At 48.8% G+C, this 19,028-nt stretch overlaps 4 protein-coding genes across 5 annotated transcripts; 3 read left to right on the top strand and 1 right to left on the bottom strand.

Moving 5' to 3' along the window:
* Window positions 1-2,163: 2,163 nt before the first annotated feature.
* On the bottom strand, window positions 2,164-5,892 carry LOC127589422 (cyclin-dependent kinase 5 activator 1-like). Its single transcript, XM_052048567.1, has 3 exons — window positions 5,003-5,892; window positions 3,145-3,752; window positions 2,164-2,992 (listed from the first exon to the last, which is right to left on the bottom strand). Exons 2-3 carry the CDS (start codon window positions 3,661-3,663, stop codon window positions 2,501-2,503), a joined length of 1,011 nt encoding a protein of 336 aa, XP_051904527.1. The 5' UTR covers window positions 3,664-3,752; window positions 5,003-5,892; the 3' UTR covers window positions 2,164-2,500.
* Window positions 5,893-6,436: 544 nt separating this feature from the next.
* On the top strand, window positions 6,437-8,655 carry rpain (RPA interacting protein). Its single transcript, XM_052048574.1, has 7 exons — window positions 6,437-6,623; window positions 6,700-6,891; window positions 6,968-7,040; window positions 7,393-7,504; window positions 7,588-7,651; window positions 7,861-8,001; window positions 8,299-8,655. Exons 1-7 carry the CDS (start codon window positions 6,552-6,554, stop codon window positions 8,326-8,328), a joined length of 684 nt encoding a protein of 227 aa, XP_051904534.1. The 5' UTR covers window positions 6,437-6,551; the 3' UTR covers window positions 8,329-8,655.
* Window positions 8,656-9,033: 378 nt separating this feature from the next.
* On the top strand, window positions 9,034-13,772 carry LOC127589418 (26S proteasome non-ATPase regulatory subunit 11-like). Of its 2 annotated transcripts, none has more exons than XM_052048562.1 (12): window positions 9,034-9,210; window positions 9,798-9,899; window positions 10,016-10,212; window positions 10,280-10,337; window positions 10,413-10,607; window positions 10,692-10,836; window positions 11,764-11,824; window positions 11,996-12,058; window positions 12,184-12,309; window positions 12,396-12,481; window positions 12,586-12,637; window positions 12,831-12,973. In XM_052048562.1, exons 1-11 carry the CDS (start codon window positions 9,120-9,122, stop codon window positions 12,614-12,616), a joined length of 1,155 nt encoding a protein of 384 aa, XP_051904522.1. In that variant the 5' UTR covers window positions 9,034-9,119; the 3' UTR covers window positions 12,617-12,637; window positions 12,831-12,973. The 2 variants fall into 2 exon arrangements, with proteins under 2 accessions (XP_051904522.1, XP_051904521.1); XM_052048561.1 differs by having other exon boundaries at window positions 9,036-9,210; window positions 12,446-12,481; window positions 12,831-13,772.
* A 776-nt stretch (window positions 13,773-14,548) lies between these two features.
* Window positions 14,549-18,711, top strand: LOC127589423 (homeobox protein Dlx3b-like). Its single transcript, XM_052048568.1, has 3 exons — window positions 14,549-15,285; window positions 16,957-17,141; window positions 17,831-18,711. The coding sequence occupies exons 1-3, from the start codon at window positions 14,961-14,963 to the stop codon at window positions 18,272-18,274; spliced, it is 954 nt and encodes a 317-aa protein (XP_051904528.1). The 5' UTR covers window positions 14,549-14,960; the 3' UTR covers window positions 18,275-18,711.
* The last annotated feature ends 317 nt before the right edge of the window (window positions 18,712-19,028 follow it).

Here is a 19,028-nt window from a genome sequence, read left to right as displayed (position 1 = left end):
AGTCATTGGCGTGTGTGTGTGGGGGGGTGGGGGTGAATCCATCATTGGATGAGAACAACCAGCCTTTTTACACCTGCTATTTCCCCGTTTCATTCATTCGTGTGATTCCCGTTGCATGCGCTTGGACATAATTCAACACTTGATTTGTTTTTTTTTTTTCCAGCCAGGCAGCCCCCACAGCCAAGATATCAAGCGTCAAGCGAAATTAGGTCATTTCAAGTTGAGGTGTGAAGAAAATGCTAACAGGGTGGAGCTCTGAACATTTCAAATAGCTGCATAATATTTTTTTTGTTTAAAAACTCATTTTCTGTCATTGTATCGTACAGACTCTCCTGTACTTTGTATCATGAAGCATAATGTCACCTCAACTGCCGGCACGTCGAGAAATGCTACTTTTTTTTTTTTTTTTTCCATTCAAGCGATGAGAAACAGGAGGTCACGTCAGCAAGTGTGATCATCGTTCTTCATGATATGCATAATATGTTACATGAGGTTCGATTGTGGCTCCGGGCTACATTGTCTTGACACGGCGGTCAATCAGAAAAACAACAAAAGTAGAGCCAAAACGTCATCATCGCTTACAATAATGGAGAAAGCCGATGGGATGAATCTCGAAGGCGATGGTTTGTTTCTTTCTGGACAAATATTGATTTTTTTAGAGATGGGTCTAATCCGATGAAGATATGGTTAGCAAGTCTGAGGATGGCTACCGAGCCTTTTGACTTAGCCCAAAGCTTAATTGTCGGTGCACAAAACAAGGACCGCCGGAGTGAAATCTTCATCTCTTCCATTTTTTGTTCATACACCCTTTTCCACCGCGCTTGTGCTCGTGTTGGTTCCAGGCCAGTGCCCGGGTTAGCAGCAGTTCTTTCTTTTTTCACACACACACACACACAAAACCATCTCTTCGAAAATGTTTGAATTGAATCTACATCCACATCCACTCTTTTATGCTCCCTACGTGGGTTCGAAATGATACACGCCAGGTAGGAAGTCGCCACCATTCAAGTGGTGGCGGCATTTAGGAAAAATAGATCACCTTTTTACACTTAAAAAAAAAAAAAGTGTTAGCTGACGCACAAACAGGCCTGCGGTTTGCAATGCTTTGAACTTTCACACTTTTCTATAAAAATGTCAACCCCTTTCTATCCTCTTGTCATTCTAGACAGCACCGATATGGACCTAAAGGGAGAAAGTGCATGTGGATGGGGGAGTTATCAAATAAAACCCCATTCTGGAGATGCACCGGAGGCTTCTATTGCATTCTGTCATGTTTTTTTTTTTGTTTGTTTTTTTTTTTGGTAAACATTTCGGGCCATTTTTCTGAACGATGTGTGCTCTTGCTGTATAGATTCCAAGCAGCATTGCCTAATACCAAATCTGTACCTTATCAGTGACGCCACAACTATTTTATTTAATGTGGGTATGTTGCGTGGTGTTTTTTATTTATTTATTTTTTATTGTATGCTATTAAAGTTTCAACAGCAGGCCCCCCAGCCAGCGTTGATGAGTGCATTCATCTTACGCATGAGAATAAGGAATAAGGTTAAATGGAGTTGGCAGTAAGCGGGTGGTCAATGTGCAATGGCGTACTGTATGATGTGAGCTCATGCAACGTAATATCAATATTCCTGTAACGGCATGTTTACATTATTCATCCCTACTGATATAAATAAACGTTGTCTGGCGTTTCTAACCTTTCAAGAGAAAAACACTCTTCAACTCCTCGGGATAACCGGTTTGGCCATTTTTCTCCTTCAAACATAGGACGGGAAACAGCTTATCGTATTTATATATATATATATATATATATATATATATAAATTTAAAATTTATATAAATATAAATGTATATAAATTTAGAAATCATATAAATATATATAAATATTTATTTATATTTATATATTTCTATAAAAATATATATATTTTTTAATATTATATAATATATCATATATATATATTATTATTTTTTATATATATACATACACATATATATATATATATATTATAGAAATATATAAATATAAATTTTAAAAATCATATAAATATATATTTATATATTTCTATAAAAATATATATATATTTTAAATATTATATAATATATATAATATATATATTATTATTTTATATATATATATATATATATATATATATATATATATATATATATATAATTGTGTATTTTGGGCTAAAATGATGTCGAAATTGGATATGAACAAAGATGTCAGGTCATGCATCACCGGTTTGGCCCACAAGGAAAGATTTTTGTTTTGTTTTTGGTGCCTCCTTGTTCTCAACTCATTCGCTCCCAAAGACGTGTTTAGACGTCTTTTCCAGACTTGGTCCAGAATTGGCTGGTAGCGAATGAGTTAATAACCGAGCGGTGCACCGTGCCATAAAAACATTAGAGACGCCAGACAACGCCGTTGTTTCAAAGTAGCTTCAGGCAGCATTCCGCCTGTCCTCATCATACCAAGGCCCGCAGTTCCCACCTCCATCTTTTATCGGTCGAGACCTATAAAGAGTTTGGTCTTCTCCTCTTCTTTCTTGCTCTCATTCTTCAGGTCGGCAAACACCTGGGTGAAGAAGTGGGGGTCGGTGTTGATCTGGAGCATCTTGCCGCTCATGCGGTCGATGATCTCCAGGCAGCGGTCCCAGAAGGCCTCCTTCTCGGCCTCGACCAGGAAGGGCTTCAACGGGTAGGAGATCTCGTTGCCCATGTAGGAGTAGGACAGGTAGAGGCACGTGAGCAGCGAGGCCTGCAGCTCGCGCTCGGACGCCACCTCGGCCGAGACCACGTCGCGGCACAGCATGTAGAGGAAGACCACGTTGGCCGGAGTGATGAAGCCCTGATCCTGCCAACCCTGAAGGAGGAGGGAGCGATCCACGCTGCGCAGCCACAGCACGGGATCGGTCGGCGACAGACGCTTTAAACGGTAACAGCGCCGGCACAGGAATTCTCCCAGGCTGCGCATCAGCTCGCTGGTGGAGGCCTGAGGGCAGGCGGAAAGGGAATACAATTGGCTCATCGGTTGTCTATGTCTATCGGTTTTTGCCTCCAGGATTTTGGGAAATAAGACCTTCTAAGACCGTTCAAAGTCTCAGCTCAGCCCCCGAGAAATAAGCCGTCAAGAAAATGCCTTACCTGAACGATGACGCGCTTCGGCGTACCGACTGCGGTCGAGGGCTGGATCCCGGAGCCGGTCAGGGAATTCTTTTTGGCGGCGACCGTGGCTACGTTAATGAGGGTCTTGGAGGCCGGGAGGTGGGAGGAGGTAGTCAAGGCGGCGGCTGAGGGATCCCGGCCGGAAGAGTACGAGGACAGATTTGCACAGGACTGAGACTTCTTCAGCTTCAAGCTGTGGGAAGCCGAATTAGAGGCGACGACATCATCGGCGTCCGGCGAGCATCCTTTCCCGCCGTCGCCGCCGCCGTCCGACTGCAGCTTCTTGGAACCCTTCCTCTTGGCCGAGACGGCCACGATTCGTTTCCATGGCAGCACGCTGATGATGGAGGGGCGTTTGAGGGATTTGGCGGCGGCCGCCGCGGCGTCCTTGGCGTTCTTGCTGTTCTGGACCGCCGTGTAGTGACCCACGGCGGCCGGGCCGTCCTCGAACAGGGCCGCCTTGCGGTAGCTGGGGGAGAGCGAGAGCACGGTGCCCATGGCGCCTGGCGAGGGGCGGCGGCGGTGCGGAGCGCTGAGGAGAAACCCCTTTGTTTGGAAAAGGGCCAAAGTGTCTCACCTTGGCCGATCTGTGAGCAGAAAGCGGTCCCGTCAGGCATTCGCCGAAACACGCGCAAAAGAGCCATCCGCCATGTCCCCCCCCCCCCCCCCCCAAAATCCCAATATTGAGCTCAGATCGGCTCCCCGACGGAATATGGCCGTTTCACCGGGATTCGCCGTCTCATCGTTACCATGACAACCGGGCAGCCTCCAGATCTTGTTCATGTCACTCCCCCGGGGGGGGGGGGTGTCCTCCTGAACATCCCATTCGCCTTCACGTCGCAATTTAACTGCACACTTGCACTCGCTATTAAACACACACTTTTCCCCAAGCGTATTTTGACCCACGGGATGGGGGGGGGGGGGGGGGAAGCTGGACAACACTCACAATCTTTCCCGTGTCAAATTCTTGACCAAATCGGGCCAAGGCGCAGTTCACTGCATCGAGCGGTTTTACTCACTTCCACACAAGATACACAATAAAAGCGCATTTTATTTTTCACTGAAGTCAAACGGTTACATTGCAGTGGAGGCCCTGATGAGGCTAACGTAGCCATCTTGGATGTGAACGTAGCCATCTTGGATGTGAACGTGCAACGTGCAATTCGCCAAAATGAAACCAATCGTGGCAATTTTTATTTTCTTTTGCAAGAATTGTTATTTACTTGGATGGCATTCCTTCGCAGGGAGTGTGTGCGGGGGGTGGGGGGCGGCACTGGACAGTTGGAGTGAACCAACCGCTGGATTCATTAAAAAAAAATCACAGAGGAATTACGTTTCCGTTCCAGTCAATGTCATGCAAACGTGAAAGTAAAATGCAGGTGGCTGGTGACCAGTCCAGGGTGGATGCCGTCTGTCTTTTGCCCGCAATTCACGTTTGATGCGGTCAGCTACGCTCTATTGTGGCTCAATTCGCCAGAGCGCAAACCTGCAGAGCTCGGCGGCGTTATATAAGAATCAAGCTGGGCCGCGGACGCGCGAGGAAGAAAATGTACGCAAGCATCCATCTTAGCTTCAAAATGAAAGCCTTGAAAGCGAGACACCCCCCCCCCCGCCTCCACTTTGAGCACAATATATGCACAAGCGTCACGTCGTGTCACACACATCATGTTAGAAGAAGAGCTCCGCACTCGTCCAATTCGAATTGGCCATGTTTGCGATAAGAAATGAATACCCGCGCCGTGTTATGTTTCCCCGAAGCGGTGCGCATTTTGCATTTTGCATCGCCGATGATCGCTTATGTTATTGCGCTGAAAAAGAAATCGCACCGCTTTCCTACCTGATGCTTAATGGACTCCTCTCGCGGCGTCCATGGAGCCTCGTGACCGCCGTGCCGAAATCCCAGACCTCCTCCTCGGTTTTCACGCAAGTCGCCGTGATCCGGTCCGTGAAAACCCCCCCAGCTCAAACAGGACCGATTTTTATTCCCCGCGGGCTACTGGTTCCCCTTCATTTCATCTCTCCTAGAAAAAAAATTCGCGTTGTGCTCAAGGGAATACAAATGCTCGAAACAGAAAGAACGAGGTGTGCTGGGATGCCAGTTGGAAAATGTCCTCCATTGAGACCCGAAAATCTACACGGGCTCGCTTATTTCGTTTTGTGGGTTCTTTTTTCTCTCTCTCTCTCCCCCCAGATACTCACATTGGAGTGCAAAAACCAAAACGAAAATTCGGAATGGAAAAAAAACGCGTAAAACACAAAGAAACAGCAGAAAATGGCCTCTACAAATTCCCCAAATAGACATCAGCGTCTGCCCTTGCAATCCTGAGAGAGAGCGAGAGAGAGCGAGAGAGAGAGAGAGTCAGCGCTTGGATGCGGGAGTCGGCGCTGATCGGGGTTGGATGGAGGAAGCAAATGCCGTCTTCCGATTGGCTGCAGAGAGGATGCTGCCAACGCCGCTGCAGTTTCCGCCGACGACGACTCGCCGTCGGTGTCGCAACCTGGCCGATGAAGTCATTGGCAGTCCGTTGGTTCCGGCCTCTCGCAACCCATTCGCTGTCCGAGGTGCTGAGGTCGTGAGTTCCATCCCGGATCCGGCCTCCCTGTGTGGAGTTCGCATGTTCTCCCCGTGCCTGCGTGGGTTTTCCCCGGGTACTCCGGTTTCCTCCCACATTCCAAAAACATGCATGGCAGGCTTATTGAACACTCCAAATTGCCCCGAATTGTGAGTGTGAACGCGGATGGTTGTTCGTCTCTGTGTGCCCTGCAATTGGCTGTAACCGGTTCAGGGTGTTCCCGACCCACTGCCCGAAGACGCCCCGCGGACCGTGTGAGGATCAAGGAGATCAGGAAATGACTCAAAGAGTAACTGAATGAAAGTTCATGTTGCAATTGTGGTCATTGTGGTTTTATTTGATGACTTAGGTTACGTTGTTTTAAGATTATTTGATTTTTAAAAATGTATTTATGTAAAAATATCACCGAAATGTGCTTAACATAACATAACATAACATAACATAACATAACATAACATAACATAACATAACATAACATAACATAACATAACATAACATAACATGACGTCTTCCGCTCGTCATAACTTGAAAAGATCCTGTTCGTGACACTCCCCGTCACAGGCATACGTTCATTTTCGTAATTATCTTGAAATTTGCTGTGACGTTACGAATTTCATCGCCAAAATAACGCTCACTTGTCCGACGTCTGCTAATCAACTACATGTCCCACAATGCAATCCTTCGCGGCAAACATTCACTTCCGGGTTACGTCACGGTCTTTTTAAAACCGCTTCTGGTTTGTTTGTGCGCGAAATGTTGTTGTCCTGACAAGCTACTTACGGTCAAGCCGCTTGGCGTTTGGCGCCGATCAACATGGAGTCTCTGCAAAGACATCGCTCGCTTTATAAAGGAACGACTCCACCGTGGAAAGAAACATATCGCAAGGTGGAGTGGATTCAACCGGTCACTCGGCAGGCCAAGCAACCGCCTTCTTCTATGCTCATCCTCTATTTTTTGACAGCGCTGTGTGGAGAGGCTAAAGAGCCGCCGCTCGAGGTTGCTTGACCGATATCGCAACTTGGGGGAGGGCCTCAAGTGCGGCGGCCCGGCGACCTCCCTCATCGTCCAGGAGGTCATGGCGGAGGAATGGACGGCTCTGCGGTCCGAGGATGGCAGATTGCCGTCCCTGTGGGGCCCGGGCGGCATTGCGGAGGTACGCGGCCCCCCCCCCCCCCAAACAAATCGCCAAATTGCACGACGGTGTTGAACCGTGACGTCTTTCTCAACAGATGCACGACGTTGTGAAGGATCATGACGAACTGGCGGTTTTGGCGGAAATCCAGCAGGAGCTCCTGTCTCGTGGTAATGCATTGCGCACTTGCAGCCATCGTCACGTGATTGTTATAATAATAATAATAATACATTTTATTTATAAGCGCCTTTCAAGACACCCGAGGACACTTTACAATAACAAAAAACACAAAACAATACGGGTTGAGCAGCGGCAGCCAAAACGCGCCAGCGTTCACTCAACCCGGAAGTCAGAAAGAAACCACCAATTATTATTGGCTTATAAACGGCAAAAAAAAACACTTTAGCTCTGCTTACATTTTCTAAGCATTTTACATACTTTGCTGTATCCGTTAACTTGGAATACCCTTTTGTGGTGTTGCCATTTCAAATTCGTGTTTTATATTTTCCCCTCACGCTGCAGAAATGTCTATTATCGAAGAGTACGAGAGAAACCAAGAATTTGAGCAGCAGTATATCTCGTCCGTTGTGGATGGCTTGGAAGAGGCTCTCGTTATTTGCCCCACGTGCCGCACGTAAGTCCAACAGGTTTGGGATTTGTGGGACACTGAGGACTTTGTGACTTGTCGAGGGCTGATGCTCATCTTGTGTTTGCTAGGAGCTACTTGAACATCAGCAGCCATTTCATCTCTTGTCCATGTGGACTGTACATAAATACGAAGGTTTGTAGACTTAAAACAACAAAGTCCTTCCTGTTACTTTTGCGTTCTCGCACAAAAAATCTTTGATCGTAATGAGTGCATTGACTTGTTTACTGCTGCCAACCAAGATGGCGTTTAGCATTAGCCAAAGTATTTGCACACTCACCGGTCACCAGATTGACAACAATCTACTTTTTCTGAAATTGCGTTGTCTTGTTCCCCGGATTTAGATGAAGAACATCACCGCAGATGTCCTGCGGAATCTTTTGGAATCCAGAGTGACGGAGCACATGGAAGACTGCCCCTACAACGCCGTCTTTTCATTAGCATCCGATGCAACCTCCTCTCGCAACCTCTTGATAAGTTGCAAGGTACGTTACTCTGTTCCAAACTTCCTAGGTACTGATGGTTAGAAGTATTAAAGTATTACTGATGGTTAAGTATTAAAATGCATCAGTAAGTTGGGCAAGCGGGACAAAATGATTCCTTAGCTTTTTTTCTCCCATGGTCGACAACATGGGACGCCGAAAGGACCGCAAACTAGTTTGCGGCGTGTCCTTTGTCGCCAAGTAACGTCGTAGTTTGGGAACGTCGTAAACCGAGGAGCCGCCTGTACAGGTTTCTTGTTTTTAACACCTCGTCACAGTTTCTGTTTACTCTGCTTTCAGGCTTGTGACTACCTCGCCATCGTCCTATGACTTGGAACACACTCAATGAAAGATTGGATTTAATGCTCATGTAAATCTGTTTAAATAAAGGTTATTTTTCTAATACTTAATTCAGAACTATTTCGTATTAAAAGTGGGTTCACAAAATGCCTTGAACCACTTGATGTGAAGTTTAAATTGGGTTAGAAGTGTATTTGTTATGTTTTTTTTTTAATCTAATAAACGCAGTACAATTATGTAATAGTTTGAAGTACCGGTATATTGTATTGATTATAAAAATGTGTAACTTTTTTTTTAATTCACTCAATATCATTGCACAACAAAACAATGTCCAATAAACGTTGTGTCATTGTTGAATTTTGTCTGTTGGTGTTTTTTTGTTTTTTCAACTCAAATGCCATCGATCAAATATTCTGACCCAACTGCTCCAACACTAAACTGGCTGTACAGTGGATATAATAAGTTTACACACCCCTTTTTAAATGCCAGGTTTTGTGATACAAGAATGAGATCAAAATGTTTTTCACCCTCAATGTGAGGGGAAAAGGGGGGGGGGTACAAAAATCAACTGATAAAATGCGGTTGCATAAATGTGTACATCCGCCACGAAAAAAAATCCCAAACGATAATAAATTCATAACCCTTCTCCAAATTCCCAAAATTGGAGCGGGGTTCGACGAGGGCTAAATGAAGAACCAGGCGTGACCTGTAGGGGGCAGCATTGTTCCGGCATGCGCGTGAAGAACCCGAGCGGAAAAAAAGCAGCAGCCGCGAACTGAACCGAGCGCAGCTGTGTGGCCGGCAGGAGCGGGAAAGGAACGATGGCAGCCGCGGCAGTGGCCGAGTTTCAGAGAGCGCAGTCTCTTCTCGGAACGGATCGCAGCGCCTCCATCGATATCTTACATTCAATAGGTAAACGTAACCGAAATGCGTGCCGCCGGAAACCAAAGTCTCATTTGTCTTCGGAGCTTCGCTAGCGCAACCCAATGCGCGAGCGATTCAATTAGAAATCTTCGTTGTTAGCTTGTTAGCAGTGAATGTGGAGCTACGTTCGCTGACGACGTCGTCTCTCGCCGTGCTTTTACCGGGAGTGAGTCAGCAGCGGCGCGCTAGCCGCCTAGCACCGCGCCGGCAAGAGCAGGACTCGCGCTAACGTTGGCCTCAACCGGCCGGCTTGCGTTCTTGGTTGACAGTCGGTGTGGTCGCCCGGGCAGGGAAATCTCCGGCTTCCGTAATTCTGCCAAACATCAAGTGAAACGCGAAAGCGGCGTTCAACTCGCTTCCACGGCGCTCCGCTTTGTTCCACTCAATTTGCTGCTCGTTTTCAGGCTTCATCGAGCACGTAAGAGCTTTTTTTGGGGGGGGGTTGTATGTTTTCATTGTTGTCTTGCTTGCCATCCCACACAGCTTGTAATAAGTAGAGAATACGTGAATCAAATCCAAAGTATTCATAGCCCTTCTCCTGACGTTATTCTTGGGTGTGCGCGTGTGTTTGGCAGTCAAGAGAGACATTCAGGACAGTGATGAGGAGGCTGTGCGGGTTAAAGAGCAGAGCATCATGGAGCTGGGCGGACTGCTGGCCAAGACGGGACAGGCTGAAGGTAAACGCAAGAACTCTTGGTGGATCCCCGCCATTGTCACATTATATCCGTCATACTCTAATCGTCAATTTTTGAGGCACACTTATAAGAATGATCACTTTTCCATCTGCCCTCAGAGCTCGGCGGTCTGTTGACCTACGTGCGGCCGTTCCTCAACTCCATCTCGAAGGCCAAAGCAGCCCGACTGGTGCGCTCCCTGCTGGACCTCTTTCTGGATATGGAGGCCGCCACTGGTCAGGAAGTCCAGCTCTGCCTGGAGTGCATCCAATGGGCCAAAACCGAGAAGAGGACCTTCCTCAGACAGGCCCTAGAGGTAAGAAATAGAAAAATAACCTGGATGTATCAGCTGTGAGAATTTTCTTTCCCGCTTTGTCCCAAAGGCTCGTCTCATCTCGTTATATTTCGACACAAAGTGTTACCCGGAGGCCCTACAACTTGGTGAGTGCTTGTTCCGTAGCGATTTGTCCGCATGTGTCACATTGGAACGAGCGCGTGTTTGGTTTCCGCCTCCAGGATCGCAGCTACTGCAGGAGCTGAAGAAGATGGATGACAAAGCCCTGCTGGTGGAGGTGCAGCTGCTGGAGAGTAAAAGCTATCACGCCCTCAGTAACCTGCCCAAAGCTCACGCCGCCCTCACGTCGGCCAGGACGACGGCCAACGCCATCTACTGCCCGCCCAAATTACAGGCGGCTTTGGACATGCAGTCGGGTAAGACGCGAGAAGAAACAAAACGAGACGAAGTGGGAGGAAAAATGCAAAAGAAAGGTTGAAAATGTCCCATTCGGTGTTCAGGAATTATTCACGCAGCAGAGGAGAAAGACTGGAAGACGGCTTACTCGTACTTCTACGAAGCCTTTGAGGGCTACGACGCCATCGACAGTCCTCGAGCCGTCACGGGACTCAAATATATGCTGCTCTGCAAAATCATGCTCAACGCGTAAGTGTTATGCTACTCGCTCGCTCACATTGGTCAGCAAAGACAGATGATGTACATTTGGTATTTTTTTTGTTTTTACATCCGGCAATCTATTGTAACCTTGACCGGTGTGGTCGGCTCTATTGGCTTTCAAAAGGGCTGAAATGGTTTTTTTCGACTAAAAGCATAAAAGCCCCTTTTTGCAAGCCCTCACCACCACCACGAGGATCCCAAATTTGAACAAGGACCGTTTTCTCCACAAATGTGCTTTTTTGTTTCAGACCGGAAATCTATTGTAACCTTGACGGGTGTGGTCGGTGGCTTTCAAAAGGGCTTAAATCAGGGGTGTCCAAACTTTTTGCCAAGGGGGCCAGATTTTATGTGGTAAAATGTCGGGGGGCCGACCTTGGCTGACATTCTTTACATTGAACAACAATATTGTTCAACACATTTTAGTAAGCCAGTCTGTCTCACATTTCCATTTTTATTTGAATTTCAACAATCTTCAGAATTTCTTTTGGTTCATTTGAAACAGGAATTTGAAATATGACATATCACTCGATATAAACACGGAGTGATGTCTTGTTAACTCGTGAGTGATGCCCTCTAGTGTCTAAATGCTATTACTCATTTAGTGAATGCTATTACTCATTTAGCCACTAGAGGGAAGCAGTACTCTATGAAACATCACTCACCAGTCTACGAGACCTCGGTCAATGCAACATGTGTTCCATTGCGCCCAACCTGCGGGCCAGACGGCACTGATTTTATGACGGTGGGGCCGAGGGCCGGATGAAATTCGACCGCGGGCCGGATTTGGCCCGCGGGCCGGACTTTGGACATGCCTGGCTTAAATGGTTTCTTTCGACTAAAAGCAAAAAAGCCCCTTTTTGCAACTTTGAACAAGGGCCGTTTTTTTCTCCACAAATGTGCTTTTTTTTGTTTCAGACCGGAAGACGTCCAGGCCCTCATAAGTGGCAAGCTGGTTGTGCGCTACGCCGGAAGACAGGTGTGCTCTCTCCCGCTCTTTCTTTATCCCTGAGAAAGGACTGTCAACGTTTTGATTTGGAACGAAAAGTTTTAAACTTTGAGCTAAATTATAGCGTAAGCGTGTCATTTTCCACGAGATTTGATTTGAAAGCAGCTCCGCGGCCCGTATTCTTCTTCCCTTCTCCTCTAGACGGATTCCCTGAAATGTGTAGCGCAGGCCAGCAAGAATCGCTCGCTAGCCGACTTTGAAAAGGTTCGTGCGGCAGCCTGACCAGAAGGGGAGCCGGCGCGGCGGCGCGGGCCAGGGCGTTTTGTCGACGATCCGCCGGCGAGAGAATCAAAATGTGCGTAAGCTGCGCTTCTGCTTCCTTCCAAAAGGCCCTGAGCGAGTATCAAGCGGAATTGCGGGAGGATCCCATCATCCGAACGCATCTTGGCAAACTCTACGACAACCTGCTTGAGCAGAACCTCATCAGGGTCATTGAGCCTTTCTCCAGGGTCCAAGTAAATGCTACGCTAACTTACGCTATCACTTTGTTTCCACTTTTACCTTCACAAGATGTTTTTTTTTGTTTTTCTTGAAATTGTAGACTTCATGTAGAATGTCAGCAGAAATTAAAATCGGTCTTTTCTCTACCAGATGGCACACATCTCCTCCATCATCAAACTGTCGAAGGTATGCGCTCGCTCTCCATTTCTTTGTTGGTTCCTTTCGTTTTATGTAGCTAGCTCGTTTCTTATTCGGTGCGTGCGCAGAATCCCACCGTGTCTTTCTTCCAGGTTGATGTCGAGAGGAAATTATCGCAGATGATTCTGGACCAAAAGTTTCACGGTACGTTAGCGCGGTTCTTCCGAGTCCACAATATCGGGCGGGGGCGGGGGTGTTTGAGTCATCACTTGAGCAGTAAAACCGCCATTTTGACTCCGGCTAATGTTGATGCCCAATGTAGCAGACGCGCAGCTTGATTCAACTCCCGCTCTCCTCGCTTCTGTTTATTTTTTTTATTTTTTGGGGGGTCCGGCAGGGATTTTAGACCAAGGTGACGGCGTGCTCATCGTCTTTGATGAGCCCGCGGTGGACAAGACTTACGAGGCGGCCCTGGAGACCATTCAAAACATGAGCAAGGTGGTGGACTCGCTTTACAACAAAGCCAAGAAGCTCACCTAAGGTCAGGTCGGATGGGACGGAGGTGCCGCTCCTTATTTTCCTCCCGCGGGCAATCTGCTCGGCCTTCTTCCCACTTCTGTCGCTCGGTCCCGATCTTGGGGGGGGAGGGGGGGGGGGCGACGCCAAGAGCTCCTCCCGCCGGCAAAATCTGAGCACTGCAGCCCTCGCCTGCCGCCGATGGCTCCTAGTGCCGAGAAAATCAAATGGCTTGGACCCCCCCCCCCCCCCCCCCCCCGTTTCTTTTCTGCGCTGGCCATCGTTCAATCTTGTCAAATAGAAAACATCCTCAGAAAGAGGTTCAATCGCATTGTGCTCTACCTGTTTTTTTTTTTCCCTTCTCTGAGACTTGCTATTTTTGGGGGGGGGGGGCTGAAGACTACGTACTTGTACAGGCAAGAGTTTCAGGTCTGCCTCTTTGAGGCAAAGTCACCCAAGGCTTTCCGGCATTTGATCCTGCGACGCTGTTCCTTTAAGACCACGCCGCAAAGAAGCCGACCATCATGTTAGCGTTGCGCCGCTCACCCGCATCCAACCCCCCCCCCCCTTTGGATCCCGTTGCCAAGTTCATCCGCTTCCCCGTGTAATTATAAGCTCTCCCTTTTGTACGATACAAGCAACATGTAAATCTCACCGGGGGAGAGCGTGGCCGACGCTTTCGGCATTCCGCCGTCTGAGCAAAGGAGGGACGTTGATTTCGGAGATCTTTAGAGAAATTGTACATTTCTGAAAATGTCATTTTGCAGGGACGGGGGTTTGACCTGCGTCAAACAACTTGTAAATAAATCAACATAAGCCTGTAGATGGAGTTCTTTTTCATTTGGGGGATCTTTGGGGGGTTTGGACCTTCACCGTGCGGTCGGAGTGCGTATGTCATTTAATAACGAGATGAAAACGCTGCAGGGAGAAGCCTCCGGAGGGGTGGGGCTCCTCTTTGGACCCGGCCCAGTTAGTCCATGAAGAACTCTTCATAGCGGCGCCTCCCAGTGGTCTAGGGACCGGGACCTTTTGTGGACCTATATGCTTTTTAAGGTCATTGTCGCTCCACTGCGTTAAAGGTTGACACAACCTCCCCCCCCCCTCAGGGCATGACGGAGGCCCGGGGCTCAAGTCAACACACGTTAAAAAGGCAGATAGCTCGATTGTAAAGAAACCTTGACTGAGTGTAAATGTCTCTCTCCATGTGAGTCTGGGGCCAGCATCTCCATTTGAATGGGAGCTGAGCTAATGCGTCAACATGCCTTATCACAACACCCTCATGCCAGTTGGTTTGCTAATGCCCGCCGTCAGTGGTGGGGGGGGGGGGGTAACAATGTGAAAATATGCGTCACCCTGCTTGCTTGAGTGAATTTGTCAGATGTCAGTACTTGGGAGTATTTATGTTTTGTTGTTACCTTTCTGTCCTACAGGTATGTTTACTTTTTGCTGCTTACTTGGGGGGCGGGGGGGGGCATGTTACGTTTTTCAACCTTCACAGACGACAAGATGATGTTAAAAAGTCTTAACAAGGGAGATGGCACGTGTTTTTTTTGGGGGGGGGGTCTGGACTTCTGTTTGGATGTCGTGCGGGTGCTTTTGCCAGCCCCGCCCACTTCACGCGATGCGCGTGGAATTTAGTCGCGTGAACCAGGTGAGTTGGAAAAAGTTCTTTTGTTTGTTTGAGGGGCGGTCGGTTGCTAGTGCGCCTCGGCGTCTTTAAGGTTTTAGGGAGAGGTTCGCTGGAGGTTTCTGCGGGGAGAAGAAGGGGAGTCAGACAGGCGACGAGCAGTGCCGTCTTGGCCCCCGGGGGCAGAGGCTGGGAGTGCGAAGGAGAGCCAATGAGAGGGGGAGCCTTGCGCTCCTCGTCTCCTTGCCCCGGCTCGGCGCGCCCTGTAATTAGGAGCTCCACTTGTGGGCTGGGCGCCGCCACCGTGGACGGCTCGGGAACGCCAGCTCCGCACTCTGGTCTCTTTTTTGTCCCGGAGTGTTTACGGAACGCTCGCCCTCCGCGATGAACGGGCTGCCGTCACCCGCGTTCGAGGAGAAGAAAGCCAACGTCCGCGGCTCGCCGAGCCTGGCGGCGGCGGAAACGCCACCCGCGGACGCGGGTTTCTACGGCGCCGCTCTCCACGGTTCGCAGGACTTTTACGCGGCGCAGCAGTCCTACTCCACTCCACACGCGAGCCCTTACGCGTACGCTCACTACAACCTGAACGGGATGGTCCCCGGTGGCGCCTTTCCGTGTGGAAAACCCGAGTACGCCTACCCGCACTCGGCGTACAGAGAGCCCGGCGGGGGCTTCGGCAGGGAGACGCAGGCGACGCTACCAGACGCCGGTGAGTGAGCTCAACTCTCAATCCGCTCAAGTTGATTTTGTCATCGGGAAGAAACGCGGAAAAAAAACGCTCAAGATTACGTTCAAATAAGGGCGAACGAAACGTCGCGTGAAGCCAAATTAAACGGAGTCACGTTCTCTGAATACGCCCGGCGAGTGAGTTCGGTGCTTTTTTTGTGGGAAATCGTGCACACGACGTGCGCGCTTGAAATGGAAAGACGCTGAGGTCCGAAGTTCCGTGACGACCGTGAACGCCTCATCGTTGCTGGATATTGAATGTACCCAAGAAACTGAGTGCTACGGTAACTCGTTTTCAAATCAGAAGAAAGAATCCACCGGGCACATATTTCCTTCCTTTTCGCTTCCACTTGGAAAGTCTTCTTTCTTTTTATATAAACCTCCTAAATTCTTAAAAGGAAACCCATTAATAAACCCCGATATCAATTTACCACGGAAACGAGCAAATAAGTTCATTGTCAGCGGACCAGCTAGCGTAATCATCGGAGTGATGTCACGGGGCTGGAGAGGAAGCTTGGAAACATTGAAGCAGGATCACGTCTTCCACATCAGAGTCTCACTGAAGATTCATTCTGCAACCGAAACGTGGAGGAAAGTGGCTCAGGATGTAGTCTGTGGGCACCAAAAGAAAATAATTTGTGGTGAAGGAAAAGCTCAAGCGAGGACAGCAGTTTCCTGAGCGCTTCTCAAATGGTTCCGTGCGGTTTGAACATCCGTGAATTGAAGCGCTTCTTTCGGATCCGTCGTCCATTTTCGAGATCGAAACATGAACAAGCCTCTCCAGAACCTGCTGAGAAGCTTTGAAACGGTCCTTCGTGCCTTCGTCGTCACATCTCGACGCGATTACGTTGCAGTCGGCCAGTCCTCCATGAAGCCTCTCCAGTTGGTCCACAATACCGCCGCTCGCCTCTTGACAGCTACTCGTATGAAAAGGGCGCGCCTCATTCCTACTCTGGCATCCCTTCACCGGGTCCTTTTTTAGAGTTCTTTTGAAGATTCCGTTATTTGATATTTAACTCTTGAAATGGAAAGATCTCCAAACCCTGTTGTGGGTAGCACAACACACAGGGTGGCGCCATCTTGATTTGACCAGGGACGGCATCACCGTGTGAACAAACTCAACAGACTGCTGCACTTTTTTTTTTCCTTCTTTTTTTCGACATTCCAGTCGGGAGTTAGCTGGAAATCGCTCCGGGACACTTTGGCACGGAGCCACGCAGCACATCAGGCCTCACCAGAGTTCAATTGTATTGTTTTTCTTTTGATGTTTTTGCCATTCGCTAACAGATAAACGGCCGGTGTTATTGATCGGGGCTAACTTCGAGAAGTTGTAAAAGGGCGAGAGAGTGATGCGAGAGCAATCGTATGTATGTATAGAAACAGTTTTTCAGACGACATGAAACGCGGCAATAAATCTCCACCACCCGCCCCGGCTGGAGGGGACACTCAGACCAAAATTATAAGTTTGGAGCGCTGGTGGAATTTCTTTGAAACGGAGGGACCGGAGCGGCTATTTCTGTGCTCCATCTTGGCTTCGTGGGGACCCGTTTTTCATTGTGTGACGCGTGTGAGAGAAGACGGCGGTTTCTCATCGGCAAAACGTGGAGATGAACGCCAGACGAGCGAAGCTAACCTCCTTGACGTCCTCCTCTAGTGAAAGAAGAGCCCGAGATGGAGATTCGGATGGTCAACGGGAAGCCCAAGAAGGTTCGCAAGCCGCGGACAATTTACTCCAGTTACCAGCTGGCGGTCCTCCAGAGGAGATTCCAGTCGGCCCAGTACTTGGCCCTGCCGGAGAGGGCCGAGCTGGCCGCGCAGTTGGGCCTGACGCAGACGCAGGTGAGCCGTTCGCCACGAGAAAACAAAGAGAACTCTCGGCTTTGATCGCCATTGTCAAAAAAGAGGCAAAGAGCCCCTTTCGGTCCAGGCCAGACGACCAACCGGCGTATCTTTGACGAGATCCTGGGGGCTTTGCTTCCTTCAGTGTGTGATTTTTTTCCTCACGCTCGATCGGGCCCGTTTTGATGACGTCAAGAAGTGTATGAGCCGATTGGCAAAGTACATTCGACTCCAGGTGGAGTACGAATAGTTTGGATTCAAACAAACAAACAAAACAAAACAAAAGCGTGAGACCAGCCCTGAAACTTTTCTGACACGACTCGTGTGGCGAGAGGAATGAAATGACTGAAAATAAATGGTAGTTGGATGTCACCTAGTGGTGAAATGATGAACGACACCTACGCGTCGATTGGAGCTCCTCCAAACTTTTTCCTCCGATGGTCGCGTAGCGAAAAAAAAGGAAATGTACACCGGGCTTCGCCTAATTTATTATATACGTGTGTATATACATATATAATATAATATATATATTATAATATATAATAATGTCTTTTGGCTTTGACGTCATTTTTCCTGTTCCCGCGCTTTCAAAGGGGCGCGTCTCATTTCGGTCGAGGATGGCGGCGCACCGATTGCCGTCAAGTGGTGCTCACGGCAGGGCCTTCTTCACACGATACCTTTGATTGCAGGTGAAGATATGGTTCCAAAACCGGCGCTCTAAATTCAAGAAACTGTACAAGAACGGAGAGTTTCCACTGGGGGAAATGGCGCTGGAGCACAGCCCGGAGGCAAGCGATTCAATGGCTTGCAACTCTCCCCCATCGCCGGCCGCTTGGGAAAACAACAACAACAACAACAATGGCGTCCCCGATGCCGCCAGCAGCACGGCCGGCAGCGACACCAACCTGAGCGCCGGGCTCCAGAATGGTACAATGCTGGACCCTACCAGCAGGGGGCAGCAACCTTATCAGCCCTCAGCCGATTCCTCCTCCTCCGTCTACATGGACGAGTACGCGCACCCGAATTGGTACCAGCAGCAGCAGCAGGACGCACATTTGGCCTTGCAGGCAACCAACAGCGCCCGCCACCCATCGTCAGCGGCGCCGCCGGCTCCCGTCGGAGCCGTTTACTGAATCCCAAACGTGCCGGCGTAGACATTGAACGCACCCGCTCAACTTCAACAGAAGGGGCCGTTTTTGGATCATCCCGAAAGAACTGAAGGTGTGCCTCCAAAGCAGGATGAAAATGTACTCGGCATATTTTTCAACGTGACCAAAGTGCCCAAATGTATTGGTTTGCTTCATGCCGATCGGAGCCAAAGACCAACTACTACTGATACTATTCAAGATCCTTTTTTTTTAAATTTTAAAAGATGTGTGGGATGGTGAACCTCCCGTTTTCTCCATCGCTCTACTCAAATAATCACATTCCAGCACGGTTTTAACATTCATTGCCCGCCCCGTGTTTGTGACGGTGGACCACCTCGGCTTTTCTGTTTTTTCCCTAAATTGACACCTTGCGCGAAAACTTGTCTGGGTTTGAAGATAATACGCGACGGCATTGAGAGACTGTGGGAAAAATAAGTCCCTCTGAGGCAGATTTAATCAAAAGAGTGAAATCAAACAAATTAGAGGGCGTCGCCATGCTCGCCGCTTCTTAACTGTTGCTCGTGGATGAAGGCTGAGTCATTCCAAAGTACGGCGTGTGGCCAGAAAGCTCATGACGCTCTTTCAGGTGAGGACTCATTTGTTGACGAAGGTCTGAGCGGGGCGGGCGGAGCTTACGCCGTTTGACAGGCATGTCATCTCTCAACCTCTTGTCGCTCGATTTGTTGGCTCTTTGAACTTTTGGGGAGGCGTGGGGGGGGGGATACGTTGGAAGCAGAAT

Source organism: Hippocampus zosterae, chromosome 17 (genome assembly GCF_025434085.1).
Source record: "Hippocampus zosterae strain Florida chromosome 17, ASM2543408v3, whole genome shotgun sequence".
Classification (NCBI taxonomy): domain Eukaryota; kingdom Metazoa; phylum Chordata; class Actinopteri; order Syngnathiformes; family Syngnathidae; genus Hippocampus; species Hippocampus zosterae.
The sequence above is the reverse complement of the archived record's forward strand: the minus strand, read 5'-3'. Positions and strand labels throughout refer to the sequence as shown.

Excerpts from the sequence above, each read along its gene's own strand:
- LOC127589423 (XM_052048568.1), top strand. The coding sequence starts at position 14,961 with ATGAACGGGCTGCCGTCACCCGCGTTCGAGGAGAAGAAAGCCAACGTC. Across the intron at positions 15,286-16,956 it reads GGCGACGCTACCAGACGCCG|TGAAAGAAGAGCCCGAGATG; the intron begins GTGAGTGAGCTC and ends GTCCTCCTCTAG. Across the intron at positions 17,142-17,830 it reads TGGGCCTGACGCAGACGCAG|GTGAAGATATGGTTCCAAAA; the intron begins GTGAGCCGTTCG and ends CTTTGATTGCAG.
- LOC127589418 (XM_052048561.1), top strand. The coding sequence starts at position 9,120 with ATGGCAGCCGCGGCAGTGGCCGAGTTTCAGAGAGCGCAGTCTCTTCTC. Across the intron at positions 10,338-10,412 it reads CCCGGAGGCCCTACAACTTG|GATCGCAGCTACTGCAGGAG; the intron begins GTGAGTGCTTGT and ends TTCCGCCTCCAG. Across the intron at positions 12,059-12,183 it reads CGCTAGCCGACTTTGAAAAG|GCCCTGAGCGAGTATCAAGC; the intron begins GTTCGTGCGGCA and ends TCCTTCCAAAAG.
- rpain (XM_052048574.1), top strand. The coding sequence starts at position 6,552 with ATGGAGTCTCTGCAAAGACATCGCTCGCTTTATAAAGGAACGACTCCA. Across the intron at positions 7,505-7,587 it reads ATTTGCCCCACGTGCCGCAC|GAGCTACTTGAACATCAGCA; the intron begins GTAAGTCCAACA and ends TGTGTTTGCTAG. Across the intron at positions 8,002-8,298 it reads ACCTCTTGATAAGTTGCAAG|GCTTGTGACTACCTCGCCAT; the intron begins GTACGTTACTCT and ends CTCTGCTTTCAG.
- LOC127589422 (XM_052048567.1), bottom strand. The coding sequence starts at position 3,663 with ATGGGCACCGTGCTCTCGCTCTCCCCCAGCTACCGCAAGGCGGCCCTG. Across the intron at positions 2,993-3,144 it reads CGAAGCGCGTCATCGTTCAG|GCCTCCACCAGCGAGCTGAT; the intron begins GTAAGGCATTTT and ends GCCTGCCCTCAG.